Here is a 17,982-nt window from a genome sequence, read left to right as displayed (position 1 = left end):
GTAATGAAAATGAAAACAGTGTACTTACAGTTTCATTTTCAAGTCAAACAAACCATTAGTAGAAAACACAATATAAACAAAGCATACGACGATGAAGCGGGCAGAGAGCGATGACGAACACGTCCTTCACACCCGCGGCCGAAAGCAAAAAGTGGTTTGTTTACCTACCCAGTCGCGCGGCGCGCGACTGTCGGACAAGCAGTTAACTACCGTTCTCCCCCTTGTTCGAAGCTTACGACCGTTCCAGCTGCCGCTTAGCTACTTCCTATTGTTAAAGGACCGATGGTTTGTATTACGTATCGGACAAATTAAGTTTTCTTTTAATTTGTTTTATTTGGTTATTTGTGTAAATATATTTGTGTGTTTGATTATTTAAGTTTAACTGATTTACCATTTTAAGTTTTCTTATATTTTGTATGTTTACTTTCAATTATATATGCTGCATGCACCCCCTTTTTTGATATTGTGACTCAGATGTCCTGATGTTGTGACTGCAGTTCAAGAAAAGTTTACAATAAATGTATGTATGTACTGGATTTTGTAGGTGTTCCTTGGATGTAGAGATATACAACCAAATCATTACTTTTACTATGCTTGATATATTTACACACCCAACTTCTGACATCTGCTCCAGTGATGGAGAATATTTACCAAAGTTTTAGTTGACTATACTTATAAATAAAAAAAAATGAGGAGGCGGCTGGAGACACTTCACTAACTTGAACCCCTAAGAAAACATTCCATTCTTTATTCCCTCTATGACTTTAAAATTTAGTTCACTGTCTACTGTCAGCTGTCTATTAACAGCTTTGTCACTAGGAAATACACACTTCACATTCCAAGAGCCACAACCCCTCTTAGTTGGTAGCTAAATCTAGAGATCCACACCAGGCCATATGGCATAGCATATGGCTAAATTAAACTACATAAACCCAATCACATCCCCTCTTGCATATTACACAAATTGTTTTGCATATTACACAAATTGTTTACTCTTCTCCCTAAGTTTATTATCTACTTCTGCTTTTACAGCTGAAGTTGTGGTTAAGCGACAATTTATTTCATCATCATAGATATCTAACAACTTTCTCAAACGCTTTTTTATGTACTCTACAGAGTCCATGTTAAATTTTGCAGAACAGGGTATTATATCATCGAACTTGACTAGTCTTTTAGGCTGCATCTCCTCTGGGAACTCTTGACACAACTCTGAAAATTAAAAAGAGATTTTGATGCATTAATTAATATGCTTAACATGAAGTAATCGATGCATAATTTTGGCATAAATCAAGCTAAACAACACATGTTATTTTTGTAAAAATGAGGAAAACTGAAGATTGAAAATGCAGTTCACGAATTTAAGATGTAAAATTGATAAAAATTAAATTAAAACTAAAGGCTGGAAAAGCAGTTTTCTTTGTGTAGAATTCATCCTGGCTGTGCCCGAGATATGTTTATGCATGTATCACGTGTTTGTGCCCATTATTAAATTTCTTTGCAGAAACTTGACCTTCCAGTGCAATTTACCTCCTCCCCTAGCCCTGTGTTGTTAAGAAAGTGTAGCATTTTTGTTCACTTTAGAGTAGAAAGTAACCTTGAGCTGGTTTCCTTTGAGTGACCACTTATGTCTGACCTTGTGTACTCTGTGGGTGTTTATGGCTAAGATCGGATGATATGGAACCCAATGTGCGAGCAAGGGCAAGCCCTGTAACACATTTATCCCTGATTACAGTAGATCTGCTTCTTGTGCACATTTTGTATCTGGGATGTACGTATTGAGGATGTGAGTGCACAAGAGAAGCCATGCCTTCCCCTATGGCAGAGCCTATGCCTACACCCATGATAGGAAGGACTTAAGGCAGATGATCTTTTCAGGAAGGTGACCTTCATAAGGCCCCAATTTCAATCTTTCAATATGTAGAGAACAACAGCCCTCCACAAACGTCAGGTAGCGCCTCAGTGGTGTGGTTGGTTTGGTGTTTGCTTCTCACCTCGGTGGTCGCGGGTTCGATTCTTGGCCATTCCATTGAGGAGTGAGAGATGTGTATTTCTGGTGATAGAAGTTCACTCTCGACGTGGTTCAGAAGTCACGTAAAGCTGTTGGTCCCGTTGCTGAATAACCACTGGTTTCATGCAACGTAAAAACACCATACAAACAAACAAACAAACGTCAGGTCAATTTCCCTTTCAAAGTGGTATGTAATCCAAGGATTCAACAGACTGCCGTTGGAAAAGCATGTCAGTGGAAGTGTGCCGTTTATCTTCCAGTTCAGATTTGGAGTCCGATCACGGGTGTTGTAGACACTACCTGAACTCTTCTAGGCCAATGAACAGGCATATGCGTGATTTGGCTCCCAAGTCTCCCGTGCCAATCAAGCGGCATAAGGATACCTCTGACATTGCTCTCCCTTCGTGTAGCTACGGAGTAGATACCCTCAGTGTTTGCACCTGTACAGTTACCGGCTCATCCATGGGATTCACCTGTGCTGTCTTCTCCCAAAGACGCTAAGTGCCAGATGCACCGCGCTGATCACCTGTCACTCGAGCTACTGTCTCGTTGAGAGGCTATCACACCTGAGAGCCCAGTCTCGGGTGCACTCCCATCTCTAGCTTCCTTGCGCCCCACCACTTGGCTCCCGCGCTCCCAGCTCTTGCTCCCGTGCTCCCTGGTCTTGCTACTGCACTTCCTCCTCCCGCTCCTGTTTGTCCCATACCTGTGACTGCTATGGACTTACAACACTCAGTGCCTCTTCTTCGGGGACACTGTACTCATCAGCAACAGCAAGCTCGTGCTTCTGAATCGGATGAAGCTTCTCTCACTCCGCTCAAGAATCAGCTGACAGAGATCCTGAATTACATCAGGAAAGCTCCTCCTCCAGGAGTACAGGAGATACCACCAAGACTGCCACTGACTTATCTCTGGTTTCTTTGGAGGATGAAGAGAATATGGAACAAGACTAAAATGCTCTGCTTCAGTCTAAGAAGTGAGCCAGAAGTCGTTTGTGTCCCAGTGGGAGCCAGGCTTCTCTCGTTCTGGGAGAAGTAGGCTCACAGAGGAGCAGCGCCATGGATCATCAGGGTATTAAAGTAGGGCTCCTGCATCCTGTTTTCAGAGAACCCTCCTTTAGTCTCCTCTTCCATCGCATTGACAGCATATTCAGAGGCCCAAAGATTTATGTGGCTCTTTTGAAGGAAGTATCCTCCCTCCTTCTGAAGAATACCATAGAAGTACTAGAAGACATCCACTCCCAAAGGTTTTACAACCGCCTATTCGTAGTTCCCTAAACATCAGGGGGCTGGAGACCAGTACTAGATGTAAGCACCCTCAACTGCTTCATAGAAGAGACCAAGTTGTAGATGGAGACGAGCCAGTCAGTAATGGCTTCCATTCATCTGGGCAATTGGATGATCACTCTGGATATGCAAGATGCAAATTTTCATGTTCCCGTTCATCCAATGTCCAGGAAGTACTGCACCCGGGGCAAGAGCATATATTTTCTGTATTACATCTTGTCAGCAATCAGGTAGCTCCCCCGTTGCAAGACTCCTACTGATGTAGAGGCGACTCCCGGCCCACTGCAGTTTAAGATGAGCGCCACCAGAGGTGGTATAATGGCAACAAATCAGACTGGGAAGGTTCTGCCAACAACATCGTCTGTCAACCTTCCCTCCCCCTCATGAAAGTGTAGTGAGTACAAGATAACTTGTATTCTCCTACTTCGGTTTTCTTCGATGAAGACCCGAGATATTTAGTTAACTTCAAGAACATGGGTTCGACTTCACTGGAAATCCTGGGCGTGTCCACCTCCCACTCACGATAGATTGATCCTCCCACCAGCTGGCAAATTTCCATCTATTTCCATCAGAACAAACACCAAATGGTACATACTATTGTGTATTGTTACTTTAATGTTGAAAGGAAAGGTTTACCTCTTAAAACAACATAATAACTTTATATAAAACCGATAAAATTCAAAACATCAGAAATGAAGCTGGCATTAACTGTTACACATACGTACCTGCTAAGTCTGAGTATTCTTGAAGAAAGCGTTTCAATTTTTCTTCTGTTTTATCATCATCCATCTTATTTACCAGTAATACACAAGGTTTATCTAACAAATCATCTTTGTATAATTCCAACTCCTGTAAAGAAAAATTTATAGATCACTGATCACAGATGAAATCTGAAAAGTAGTTTTTGCTAGTGAAATTTTTCTTCAAGTAGAAAAATCTTGAAAACAAGTTATTCCTTTGATTTGTTAACCCTTCAGCTTCACAAGACATGGTTTCCACTGCCTACCAGCAGGCAATAACTGAGATGACTCACTTGGTTTAAATATCACTTCAGGTATCTAAGTCATATGAGAGAATAAGACTTTTAAACATAAGTTATCATGCACTGTCTTTGTTGTTTCGTTACAACCCTATCAAACGTCTCAAACCCCCAATCCTGTATTCTACGACAGTTTTTTGTCTCCAATAGCAGAAGAGCGTGCCCTCTGGACCCATTGGTGGGAATATCCTAATCTTCCTCATAGTTTGAGTCAATAATTCTGTCAACAATTACCAAAATTTTCCCAATGCAAACAGTAGGTATCAACCAAGAAATATGAGAGTTTTTTAATTGCTGAATGAGTATGGGGGCTTCAAATGCAAATATTCACTTAGGCCATTACTATCCATTTGAATACAAATTCTAATCACTGATGGCAATGTACTATTAACCCCTAAGGTGCTAGGGGGATGCTGCATAAGGATGAAGGCAATATTATGCATTTGCAACTTGAATTATGGACCATTATTTTTGTGCTTATTTTTAACTCGTCACCTAATATTATACATGACTGGAAGTGCCTTTGGTTGCAGATTAATAATCCGTAAGTAAATATAAATAAAATGACAATTTGTCAAAAATTGCATTTTTCCTAACTATACAAACCTGAGGTCCTTTAACAATAGGAAGGTAACTAGCGGCAGCTGGGACGGTCGTAAGCTTCGAACAAGGGGAGAACGGTAGTTAACTGCTTGTCCGATCGTGCGCGCGCCCGCGCGCCTGAGAGGTGAAGAATCACTTTTGCTTTAGGCCCATGCAAAAGTGCAGAGTGAGGGGTGGCATGAGGACTATATGTAAAGGACCTCAGTTTTGTATAGTTAGGAAAAATGCAATTTTCGACAAAATTGTCATTTGTTCCGATACGTAATACAAACCCTCGGTCCTTTAACAAAAGAAGACTCACTTATTGGTGGGAGGAATAAAAAAAAAAATGAGTCTTTTTGGTGAACAGACTGGTGTTCGTCCAACCCTGGAGTGCCTCCCTGGTCGTAAGAGCAAGGGAGGGATCCAAACCTCTGTCCAGATTGATCGGGGTGTGCACCGCAGGATCAAATGGTCAGACCTCTGGGCCAAGTACTAAGAGAGAGGCAAGCGTATCTCTTCGTCACCAGCAAGCAAGAACTTGTTCCTGTTTGCAAGAGACAATCATAAAATGATGGGTTTGTCTCAAGTTGGCATCCCACCACTTCCTCCCCCTTGTTGGAGGAAGTGGTGGATATTACTCCTATCCCTACTGAAAGGGATAGGATGGTGCTCTATTGAGTAGCTCACCTGCATCTCGTCCTTACCCAGCAGGGTGACGACCGTGTCCCTCTACCCAGAGGTAGAAGGGAGAAAAAGATGGGAAGAGGAGCCAGTCACACTCTCATTCACTCATCCATTCTTACGGTCACACCAGGACTCGATGCTGTTCAGCCTGCGAGGGTCTGGGTTAACTACACAACGTGTTGAGCAACCACCACGGTTCAAGGAAAAAGATCCAAGAAACTGTGGGCAATATCCCGAAGGTAGAAGGAGGTGGCATACGGTCCGGTTGGACCAGGCCCCTGCCTTCACTACCTGCGCCACGGAGAAGTTCTTGCGGAACGCGAGAGAATGATGAAGAGGCGTCACACTCATCCTGGTGTCGAGTTTCTTCAGACAGCTCCGTCGCGCCTTCACAGGACAAAGCAGCATAGCCTTCGTATCGGAGGCGGTGAAGTCCATTAGGGAGGGTATTGTGAAGGACTCGAACCAATTGTCAGTGACCAAAGGGTTCTGAGTCCTTCGCTATGAAGATCGTACGTAATCGAGCGTCACAAATCCCCATCTCCTTGTGCTTGACTTTGCAAGAAAAGTCATGCAGTTACCTAAGACGAAAGAAGGGAATAGTCGTATGACCTATCCCTCTTTTCGACTTTGGTTTATGTACAGTACTCATACTGATAAGCTATTAAGACGAAGTAATGATTGCTCTGGAACAACCGAACTAAGTCCACAGCGTAGTTCGTAACTGACTCGGGCGCTCTGACAGCTGCCGACTGACTGTTTCGGAATCGGCAAGTTGTCCAAGCATCCGGGTAAGTCACGTGACCTTCGCCCTTTAAAGAGTTATGCTGAGAGACCAAACAAATAATATATTTGTTAGTCACCGATGCCGGACGGCGCGGTGATGATTCTCTTAATGCATAAACTCAAAAGGCGAAAGTCAATTGCCTTCAAAAGACCGAGGTCCCTGATGGCAAGAAAATCTCATAGACGTTGAATCTCAGCTTAAGGAGAAACAACACTATGTGACGTTGAAGACGAAGGTAGGCAATGAATGTAACCTACGTCTTCCAGCTGAATCGAGAGAAGGAATCTCAAGATTCTGAACCTGTGCTTACAAATGACTGAAAACGCTAACCGCCATTTCATTGCTGTCCGGTGTGCAATGAAAGCGGGGCGTTCTTCAGTAATGACAACACAGGGAGAGCCGCCTGAAGAACTGCTTCTCATGGGCTGAACGTTTGGAAGTAGAGCTGGCAGTGTGAGTAGGCGATGTCTTTTCAATACATCTGCTAATCCGGGGTGAACAATGAACAATTGCACACCTCCGAATAAGAAGATATTTTGAGGACAAACTCAGATTCCGCAAAAATCATTCGCATTATCGCGATACGATGCAGCAAGAGACTATTACAGAATTCTGTTACCATGCGGTAAACAGAAAGACGAGAGTCGAATAGATATCTCTGTTTAAAATTCTCGCAATACCGAAGACGATGAATACTAGTGTCACAGCAGTAGATGGTCATTCATGTATGCGAGAATCCCCGTTAATCAGAGACTTAAGTCCGTGATTGTTGGGCAGAGATACGGTTGGTATTCAATCAAAGCAGGTGAGAAAGACACAGCCAACCGTGCATCTCGAAGCGGCAGCTGGTACTGAAATGCCTCGGGCAATTCAATACGCAGTAGCTGTCGCTGACTCGTCATCCTGAGTTGCCAAGTAATCCTTTCCACGAAGGAATGCGTTCGGCTAGAACCACCGAGCATAAAAAGATATGCTCGAGCAATTATATTTATGCGAAACGAATTTCGGTAAATATAAAAGCTTAAATGGTGTTGTTGTGACAACACCATAAGTCTATAAAATTGAAACTGGAAACTCCAGGGAGGTTGCAGGCAACCCCGAGTTGCAGTTCAATTAGAATACTTCTCGTCTACGTCGCAATCCGTAGAGTAACCAGGATATGCGCCTACCACTCGGACCATTCAACTGCTTAGCAGAATCATATCGCGAGGTTAATATACGTAGTATATTTTGTAGGATTCTGAACAACGATCTCCATCCTAAATTCTTTCCCTTCAAGAAAACAAAATAAGGATTGGAGATCGACCGCCTTCGATCTCTAAGAAAGAGAGAGAAGGAGAAGTCTTCCCCGAAGGAAAGCTTCAATGGTGCACAGAATAACGAAGACGAAAATTCAAGCCAAACTGGATATTCCCGTCCGTTCTCTCTAATCCAGGGCTGGCCGCCACTGTGAGATATCTTCCTTCGGCGACAGTCTTCTTCCAACGCTAAGAACTCCAGGAATTCGAGCATTCGGCGAGATCCCCGATTATCGTGGTAACAATTATCGGGAATACTCGTCTAACTCCTTGGACAGTGGTCTCGCCATGTGTGCTAGAAATTCTGCAGAATTCTAAGCGCCCAGCGAAACCCCCACCGCATTCGTTAAACGAATATCGGTTGGTTGTCCTCTCGATTCCCGTAGAAATCGGAGATGGTGCAGGGTCCCTCCTCCACGACCGGGGTTACGTCAGGTAGGACCCGAAGGTACCCCCCCGGTAGTCCAGTCCCCAATCGTGGGATCCTACAGAGAAGTCTGTAGGATCCTATCCCTTTCCCTCGTAGCCGTAAGGAGAGAGGGAATGGGGAAGGAAAAGGATATTGCTCGCCCTTCCAGCGGCACTAGCATTTGGAGACGAGAGTAGGAGCAGCCATCACCTTGCGGCGATGGCCTTCCTCCCACCCCCCTCCCCCCGAGGAGGGTCACGAACTCGTGCTGTAGGTAAGCATCTGCCACCACTGTGAACTTCGTCTGCGTGGGGCTGATCGACACCTGACAGGAGAGCCAAAACCGTCCTCTGACTCCCTCGTCGAGATCGAAACCTCTCGGGAGGATGGGGGGGGGGGGGGGAAGAAGAGCTGCAATACTCTGAAAAAACGCCGCTGTCGCGGCAGGAGGGGAGTAGCTAGCTTGCCGACCGGCTAGACCTGAGCGAGCCTTCTCGTCCGGAGACGAGAGGCTCTTCTGGTTCAGAACCGAGTCGAGAAGCTCTTATCGCGGCAAGCCCACCGTCAGTCTGGTTCCCTACTCGGGCTCGAGAACGACTTGAGCCGTGGAGCGGCGATCCTCTCCCCAGGTCGTTGTGCTGACGAATCAGTGCAATAACCTGGGCAAAGTTACTCTGAATCTCGGAAGTTACAGCGTCTTGAGGAGTAGGACCGTCCAGTCCCTCCAACAAGAGAAGCTCCAGACCCTCCTCCTTCAGAAGAAGGACCAGCAACAGATCCCTGACGGTTGCCTCCAATCACTTGCGCGTACGTCCTGGCTGGTCCAAAGACCATACCTGGCACGTGCGGCGTCGTGACGGGATCGTGAGGCGGCGCATCTCTCACGATCACTCCTATATACCTCGCTCTTCCCGGCATATGCCGAGGAAAGTTGAAGGTATCGGGAAAGAGAACTGACGCTACCACCTTCCCCCCCCTGACGGTCGCCTCCAATCACTTTGCGCGTACGTCCTGGCTGGTCCTAAGACCATACGTGGCACGTGCGGCGTCGTGACGGTATCCTGAGCGGCGCACCTCTCACGATCACTCCTAGCTACCTCGCTCTTCCCGGCGTACCCCGATGGAAGTTGAAGTATGGAGAGACAGACCTGACGCTCCCCCCCCCGCTCGCTGGCAGGACCAGCGTACGTGGGGGGCTGCAGCCAATCACCAACGTCGGTGGGGATCGATCTGCAGGCCTGGCCGTGCCGCTCACCTGTGGCGAGCGGCTCGACTGAGCACGTCGACCCCCGGTCCCGTGCGTCAGACGAGTGCTGCTGGCTACCGTATCCGCCCGGTCCCTGTGGGTTAGCGCGGTCAGGTGACCTGCAGAGCTCGCTTTCGCGGTGAGACCGGTGAGCATCCTCGCGGCACGTCAAACCGCTGGTACCAGCCGAGGCTGGTACCGTCGGTCGAGGGGACCTGGGGGACCTCTTCCCAGCCTCAACCCGTGGCCGGTCAGAGACCGTCACGTCCACCCGCCCCCCCCCCCCCCAGGTACCGGCTGGTCGCTACGAGAGCGGCCGCTGGCCTGGCGAGAGTCACCTGAGCAGCTCTCGACAGTCTTCTGCTCCGTGCCTCGGTCATGACGCTGAGCGAAACTCAGGCGTCTTAACTTTGGCTGCACGGTCACCCGAAGGAGAACGTTACACTTGGAACTTCTCGCGACGAGAAACCGAGCCTGGTACCTGGCTTAGCAGCAGAGCTACCAAGACCAGGCGAGGGTGTGCCAGCGGTAGCCAGCACACCCTTGGTCCCTGTCTTCTTCTCCTTCTCAGAAGAGGAGACGGGCCCCGTTCCCGAAGGAACAGGAGGACCAGCAAGAAACCCCCCTTCACACCGGAGTGAGACAAGCCCTTCGAAGTTTCCCGAAGGAGTCTTCTTAGAGGGAAAACCCGGGTTACCAGCTGTCGCTGCGAGAGCGGCCGCTGGCCTGGCGAGAGTCACCTGAGCAGTTCTCGCCAGCCTTCTGCTCCGTGCCGCGGTCTTGGCGCCGAGCGAACTCTGGCGCCGAAACTTTGGCTGCACGTCTCCCGAGGGAGAGCATACACTCGGGATCTCCCGCGAACGAGGGGGAGACCGAGCCGAACCTGGCGTAGCGGCATCGCCGCTAGCACCAGGCGAGGAAGTACCAGTGCTAACCGATACTCCTCGGTCCCGTCTATCTCTTCCTTACGGAAGGGGAGACGGGCCCCGCTCCCGAAGGAGCAGGAGGATCAGCAGGAAGGACCCCCCGTCCCACCAGACGGTGGGAGGGCCCTTAGAAGTTTCCCGAAGGAGACTTCTTAGGGGGGGGGGGGGGGGGGGGGGGGGGGGTGGGGGGGGGGGGGGGGGGGGGCAGCCTTCTTCTTCTTCGGCTTATGGGCCTTAGAAGTCGAAGGGGAAGAGGAAGCAGCAGACGAAGACGAAGATGACACCTTCCTCTTCTTCGTCAGCTCACGCAGGACAGTCGTCAGGTCCTCCATCCAGGCCGGAGTCGGGCCTATTGCCCAAGCAACACGGCCCGACTGCACCTGTCCGGAAGGACCTGGGACTGGGGAAGACACACCATGGGCAGGACCAGCATGGACAGGCGCAGGAACCAGGAGCGACAGGAACAGCAACCAGCTCAGGAGCGCAGGAACAGCGGCAGCGGTAAACACAGAAGGGACAGCCAGCAGTAGCGGGAACCACATCAGCGGCAGGTACGGCAGGCCCAGCCATCGCCTCGTAGAATCATCGGCAGCCAGCGGAAACCTGGGTACTGGCGGCCGGTCCAGGGGCGAGCTGCTGGAACAGCGGAAGTCTGGGGCAGGCAACACGAAGAAAACACAGGCGGCGGCGGCATACCCCTCCTCGGTACGGCGGCGACCGGCCCTAGTAGCGGCAGACGGCGTCACCGACACAGCATGGGGAGTGTAGACCAGCGGGGGGAAGCAGCATAAGCGGCCGTGGAGGTTGTAGTGGAGACCGCTCCAAGGTCACCGCCCCAGACCTCGCTAGACGCTGCAGCAGATCGTGGATGCTAGGCACGCCCTGCAGCCGCAGTGGCCCATACCTGTCCAAGGTCGTCTCCCACGGATGTAGCACCTGCGGTAGCACAGACAGATTAGTAAGAGGGGTTCCCTCACGCACTGGGGGGAGAAATGCCCCACCCCGAACGCAAGGAAGACCCCAAATACAAAATACAAGAAGGAAGCTGAGCGGGGGGCAGGAAAGAAGACGAAGAATCGGATACCAAGGGAGTCGCGGGAGAGCTTTCCGACGACTTCCTGGCAGACCTTCGCTTCCCCTACCCCCGCACAGCAGTGAAAAGTAATATGAAAATGAAACAGAATACTGCACTTGCGATTCACTTCATAGAACTTAAAGGGGGAAAGATCAATTCCCGGGTAAGAGCGGAAACTTGATCCATAATAATATGATGCTATCATAAAATATATATGAAAATGAAACAGAATACTGCACTTGCGATTTTCACTTTCACAGAAATAAATCGTAAGGATTAATTCCCAGGTAAGAGCGGAAATTGATCCAAAATTAAATCTGATGCAATTAATAAATGAAAATGAAAAGAATACTGCATTGCGAATCCACTTTCATTGCATTCTATTCATACAAAATAAGAGGCTCGTACCGAGCGCAATCACGCTCTCGGCAACGAACGCACAGGGCAAAAATATAAATGAAAAGAGTACTTTACATCTTTCAATTACACACTTTCGCCCAAAATACATGACTCGGCGCAAGTGCGCCCGCCCTCGGCACCGAGACATAATTAAAGTCAATTTCATGAAAAGAGCGGAAATCGCCGCATCTACGGTGATAGCTCCATGTTGATTCATAATTAAGTAATGAAAATGAAAACAGTGTACTTACAGTTTCATTTTCAAGTCAAACAAACCATTAGTAGAAAACACAATATAAACAAAGCATACGACGATGAAGTGGGCAGAGAGCGATGACGAACACGTCCTTCACACCCGCGGCCGAAAGCAAAAGTGATTCTTCACCTCTCGGGCGCGCGCACGATCGGACAAGCAGTTAACTACCGTTCTCCCCTTGTTCGAAGCTTACGACCGTCCCAGCTGCCGCTAGTTACCTTCCTATTGTTAAAGGACCGAGGGTTTGTATTACGTATCGGAACAAACTAAAAGTGATACTGTATATAAAAAAAATTTTAAGAAAATTTTTTTTTCAAAACCCTTTTATTTTCGGACCGCTCAACTTTTTTTTTCTTTACAAAATTCAAAATGAGACCTTATCTATATTTGGCATACCCATGAAAACCAAAAAAATATACATTAATTACTCATAGGCTGAATATGTGTGTATGAATCTGTACCATATATAAATACGTACTACTCTGTCTAATTTGTCAATAATATTAAAATTCAAAAACAGCAACACATACACTATAGTATATGAATTTTTAATAGAAATGCTGACTGGCCATGTGTGTCTTTGCAAGAAGCTAAATTTCATTCAAAAACTAGGGTTTTCTGGCACATTCATGTGATCCCTCAATTTCCTGCCTCTCGATGCACTTCATTATCATTGTCACTCGCACTTGCAAGACTTATTGTCACTACCAATTTAAAAATATGATATTGTAATGATACAATTAAGTTTGTTCATACTTACCTGGCAGATATATATATAGCTGTAGATTTTTCCGAATCCGACAGAAAATTTAAACACTTACGACACACGCAGTGGGAGTCAGGTGGTTAGTACCCATTCCCGCCGCTGGGAGGCGGGTATCAGGAATCATTCCCATTTTCTATTCATAATTTTTATTTCCACTGTCTCCTGAGGGGAGGTGGGTGGGTACTTGATTATATATATCTGCCAGGTAAGTATGAACAAACTTAATTGTTATCATTACAATATCATTTTGTTCATGAAACTTACCTGTCAGATATATATATAGCTGAATCCCACCTTTGGTGGTGGTGGGAGTAGACAGAATAGAGATTTTAGGAAACATATATATGCAGATAATTGATATCTTGATTCCTTACCTGTTAGCATAGCTGACTTCGTGGTTACTGCCGCGTAAGTCTGCTTGTGCTACTAGAGTGCCAGCGAGGTAGAGACCTATATAGCTGGTGCACTCCAGATGATCTGTCAACAGGGGCGAGACCACGACGTGACTAGACCATATTGACCATACCATGAGGGCTAAGAAGTAAAATAAATATATATATATAAATATATATCACCACCTGACCCACCTAGCCAAAGTTAAGGTGTGTTAACTAAGGCTTAAGAGTTAAGAAGTCACCGTTGTCGGCGACTCAACTACTAAATTAAGAGCTCTTCCTAACCATTTTCTACAGGATAGGATGAGTGGTACTTCTTGCCCCCAAGATTGTGTCTGCAGACACGTATGGCCCTAGCGAGCAGCAGATCTCATATGCCATCTTCACATCTCGCAGGGAGTGTGAATTGAACACAGAGTTGCTTCGCTAAAACATGGTACTCAGGATGTTGCTGAGTGCCATGCTCTGTTGAATGCTTCCGAGGCCGCGCCCTCACCTCGTGAGCATTCAAATCAAAAGATTTCAAATCTTTGTGCAAACACAAAGAAGGAGCTTTTTTGAAAGACCTCCTTAACAATAAAGCCAGGGTGTTCTTCGATATGGGCAAGTCTGGTCTTTTCGGAACACTGCAGATTGTCCGTACGACTTCGACTTTCTTGAGTTTTATGTAGATAAAACTTGAGAGACCTGACAGGGCACAGGACTCTCTCTGGCTCCTGCCCACTAACTTGTGCCATCCTTGCTTCCAAGCTCCTGGCCCAAGGACAAAACGGGTTTCCATTCTTAGGCCATAACGAAAAGCTTAGAGAGCACACCGCCTTGTGTTCTCTAAAGCCAAAACTTGTGACGATGGCTTAAAATCTCACTAACCCTCTTTGTCGTATCTAGGGTGGTTAGAAAAATGCCTTCCTGATCACATGCAAGAAGTTAACAGGTAGGAGATGTTCGAATGCTTTGACATCAAGAACTTCAGACTATGTCTAAGTTCCATATTGAAAGCTTCGATCTGGACATGCACAGTCAGTCCGTCTGTACTAACGTCAGGTGACCGACCAGTTGACCAGTCAGACGAATCAAGGACAGCAAGGCTGTACCCTGAAGACCATAAGGCACTATTCTTCGCTGAAGGATGAGTGTTTGGACTGCCTGGGGCGATTCAAGCTAAGCAACCTTGGGGGGTGTATCAACGCAACCCAACGTCGTTAGCCAATCAACTCCTGAGCCACGCCTGACTCGAGCTTCTGGTGCCAGGAGAAAGGAGCGAGGAGCAAAAAGGCGATTCAGTCCCGAAGGACGAATGCCTGACAGTCCAACCTGGTCTCATGTTAAACGATCATCGGGGTGTAATAAACGCAACCGACTTCGTCAACAAGAAACTCAGGGCTACTATATGTCTCCTGATCTCGCACGAGTGTCTGACTCCGAGAAAACAGGTGAGACAAAAAGTAGATGGTGAGCGAGTTTCGAGATTTCACAGAACTCAAAGATCGTGAAGGGCTTTGTTGTTTGACAGAAGCAAATCTCTGAGCCCAAAGGCCGTCAACAACATATTTGCGTATTCTTTAATAGTTGTGACTGCCAGCTTATCCCATTCTTCAAACGGAAAGGGAAGACTGCAATCTTATGCTGTCAACATCTCGATAGTCTGAACGTAGTCAGACTCAGAGCGGAGAGGTTATAGGTACCTTTCGTGTTAAAGGAGACCGACTCTCTCGGAAAGGTCCTTGGAAGGACGTGACCTCTGTGAATCTAGGGTCTTGAAGGCCAACATGGGGCGATTAGCGTCATTGTCGCTCCCTGTGATGATATAAATCATCTTATTACATTTCCTAAGTGATTGAAAAAGGGGAAAAGAGACTAAACATCCATCCCCGTTCAATATCATAGGATGGCGTTTAATGTTACCGCTCCCGGATCGAGAAAAAGGGAGCAGAGAAGAAGAAGCCTCTTCGTCCTCAACCTAGCGAAGAGATGAATGAAAGGACGTCCCTAAAGTCTCCACAACTCTCAACATACTTCTAAAGAAAGATTCCACTCGGAAAGTCAGTAGTTGCTGCCTTCGATCGAGACGATTCGAACGGACTTTTGCAATCCTGTAACGAACCTCTAGAGGATCGTTCCATTCTACGCCTGTTGTTATAATAGGCTCTTTCTCGTAAACCCGAACCGGGACCGAGAGAAGATACTTCCTAAGATATGAGAGAGCTGTGGAAGATCAGAGTTGATATGGACCCATGGTTCCAAAAAAACTCGTTTCGAGGACTGGAGGGACGACTGAATTGCTTCCACTTCTTTCAGATTATGATCCAGGACATCTGAAACCCTCTCCAGATGTCCGGCAACTTCTTTCTATCACCTCAAGAGATACTTAACGCACCGGAGAGATGTTCAGAATCATTCCTAGATCTTTAATAAAATTTGCAGTTTCCCGGTAAGGAAAAAAACTTGTAGAGGTCTGAATTGCAGTCTATTCAGGGAAACAAACTTCTTTAGGAAGGAAATGGTCCCCAGCAAGCTCATCCATTCCCTCACACAGTATGTTTACTTCCCTAATAAGGCTGCGCTTTGCCTAAGCAAGAGAGCATATAATAGTGCAATGTTGTGGTAGACTCGTAGTCCTATACCACCGTGCCGGTAACGAGCCCGAAAGGAGTAAGATATCTCTGTAGAACATTAAGGCCAAACGAATGCAATGTTTATTCATTCATGTAAGAAATCCCCTCAATCTTAGGCTAAAATCCGTGATTGTAGGGCAGAGATACAGTTCGTCAGTCAATCCCGCAGGAGAGAGAGAGACGTAACTGCCAGCACAGAGATACGGTTAGTCCAGTCAATCCCGCAGGAGAGAGAGACTTAACCTACAGCGCATGACAGCGAACGAGTTGGTACTGGCTCGTTTGGACTGGAGGAGAGGAGTCAGAGGACAGTGACAGCAGCAGCTTACGATCGTCCGTCATCGTCGTCTCTTAACTTTATGCCTGGGTTGCCAGCTACCCTATTCTATGAAGAAAAGGTTCGTTATTTTTAGCATAAAGAGACTCTCAAGCTGGTATATTTAAGCGAAACAGAAAACGCTAAATATATAGATGCGTTTGTGTCGTCAGAACACTACCATACAACGGTAAAAGATAAATCGGAAACTCCTGGAAGGCTGCAGGGAGTAACGATTAAATGTCCTTAAAATGGACCATAGACCTCTCGGTTGCCATCCGAAGAGGTAACTACAGCAAGCGTATAAGACTTGAACCAACCAGAAATAAAATAACGCAAGGCAAAATATGAAATTATATCACAATAAAGTTTGTTCATACTTACCTGGCAGACATATATATAGCTGAATTCGGAAATACAGCTACATACATATCTGACAGGCAAGTTTCATGAACAAAACTTAGGAGAATCGAAGCAGTCAGCTCAAGCTTCTTATGTTATTGGACATAAGCGTTCATTGACGTAGTCTACAAGTCTATTTCTTGTACGAGTCTGCGAATGACGAATGAGAGCTCTTCCGAATCTTGTCAATAAGAGCTTATTCGCTTACGCAATATCAAGTTAATGAGATGTTTGTCAATGAGAACTAACCCACCCTTTTACGTGGACAAAGAGATATTTTGTCAATGAGGGGATCCCACTTACTTGACAAAACGATAGTATATTGTCAATGGGGGAAAGTCACTGAATTGACAAAACGTAATCCAGGAAGTCGAGCATTTTAATTTTCCGATTCCCGTCTCAAACGAGGAAGCGGCAAGAATCCTGTTAAGAGACTGGGCTTACGTCAGGTATTACGACTTTGTTCAATTCGGCAGCGTAGTCCCGACTAGGAACTAACAAAATCTATCATCTGAAAAGCCCTTTCAGATGGGCTAAAAAGCTGGCAAAATTATCCTGGGAAGAGGAAGAAACTCTCCAACCAGCTTCCTCTCCCGTATCACAACTAATGCCTGCTAAAGCTTAAAATTTATTGGCAGTATGGCAAAGGCAGTCCTGTCTTGCGCTTTCCTGAAGAGCGTACTTTTGATGAGTGCCTTTGCAAGAATCCTACTGAACGTTGCCCGAGAGTCCTGACGTGCAGGACATCGAGCCTTTATAACCCGTAACTGCCTTATCGCAAAGTCTTGACTGCGGTAGTGGCAACTTAAATTATTTGGCAGAATGGCAAAGCTTGCGGTAGAGCAAACGAGAACTTCCCTTGAGCTTTCCTTAACTCCATCCACCTATGCGAAAAGCAATATTAATTGACAGAGACCTCTTGAATTCACGAAAACCGATGTCTTGCTGGGTTTCGAAGAAGTTGTCTGTTCACTTTAAGCTTACTCCGAAGCACTGCCTACTTCACATTCTTTGCAGGTGAGGTAGAAGGTATCATCGAAGGTAGAGGTAAAAATTCTTTAAGCCCAAATCTGAAACAAGAGCTTGAAGAGTTCAACAGAAACGTTCAGCCAGGCGACACACCTGGCGTGCGCTGGTGCACGCTCGGCGTCCACTGGAGCGCGCTCGGCGTCCATTGGAGCGCGCTCGGCGTCCATGCCGCCACTGGCCGCGCACGCTCGGCGTCCACTGGCACGCTGGCCGCACGCTCGGCGTCCATGGCTGCGCTCGCGCTGGCGTGTGCACCCGCGCGCCCTGGCTTGGGCGTCCGCTCTCAAAAGCTTACTGCTACTATGACTTCTTTTCGTAATTTCTCGGTGGAACAAGACGGGACACGAGTTCAGGCGACGTTTTTGTTTTCTTTGGTTTTTCGCCTTCTTACTTCTCACTGAAAACGCATAACGAGAGAGAGAGAGAAGAGAGAGAGAGAGGGAGTGAAGCGTCCTCTTCTA

The 17,982-nt window shown here is 46.9% G+C and overlaps 1 protein-coding gene across 3 annotated transcripts in view; it reads right to left on the bottom strand.

Moving 5' to 3' along the window:
* Positions 1 to 311: 311 nt before the first annotated feature.
* The window catches only part of LOC135214969 (GTP-binding protein 10 homolog), a 66,578-nt gene continuing 48,907 nt past the window's right edge, over positions 312 to 17,982 (bottom strand). For all 3 annotated transcript variants that reach the window (XM_064249465.1, XM_064249464.1, XM_064249466.1), the window contains 2 exons: positions 4,020 to 4,143; positions 312 to 1,209 (listed from right to left, as the gene is read on the bottom strand). In XM_064249465.1, the coding sequence (XP_064105535.1) occupies positions 977 to 1,209; positions 4,020 to 4,143 (357 nt within the window). In that variant the 3' untranslated portion in view covers positions 312 to 976. The remainder of the gene's footprint in view (positions 1,210 to 4,019; positions 4,144 to 17,982) is intronic.

This window comes from Macrobrachium nipponense, chromosome 46 (assembly GCF_015104395.2).
Source record: "Macrobrachium nipponense isolate FS-2020 chromosome 46, ASM1510439v2, whole genome shotgun sequence".
Classification (NCBI taxonomy): Eukaryota; Metazoa; Arthropoda; class Malacostraca; order Decapoda; family Palaemonidae; genus Macrobrachium; species Macrobrachium nipponense.
The sequence above is the reverse complement of the archived record's forward strand: the minus strand, read 5'-3'. Positions and strand labels throughout refer to the sequence as shown.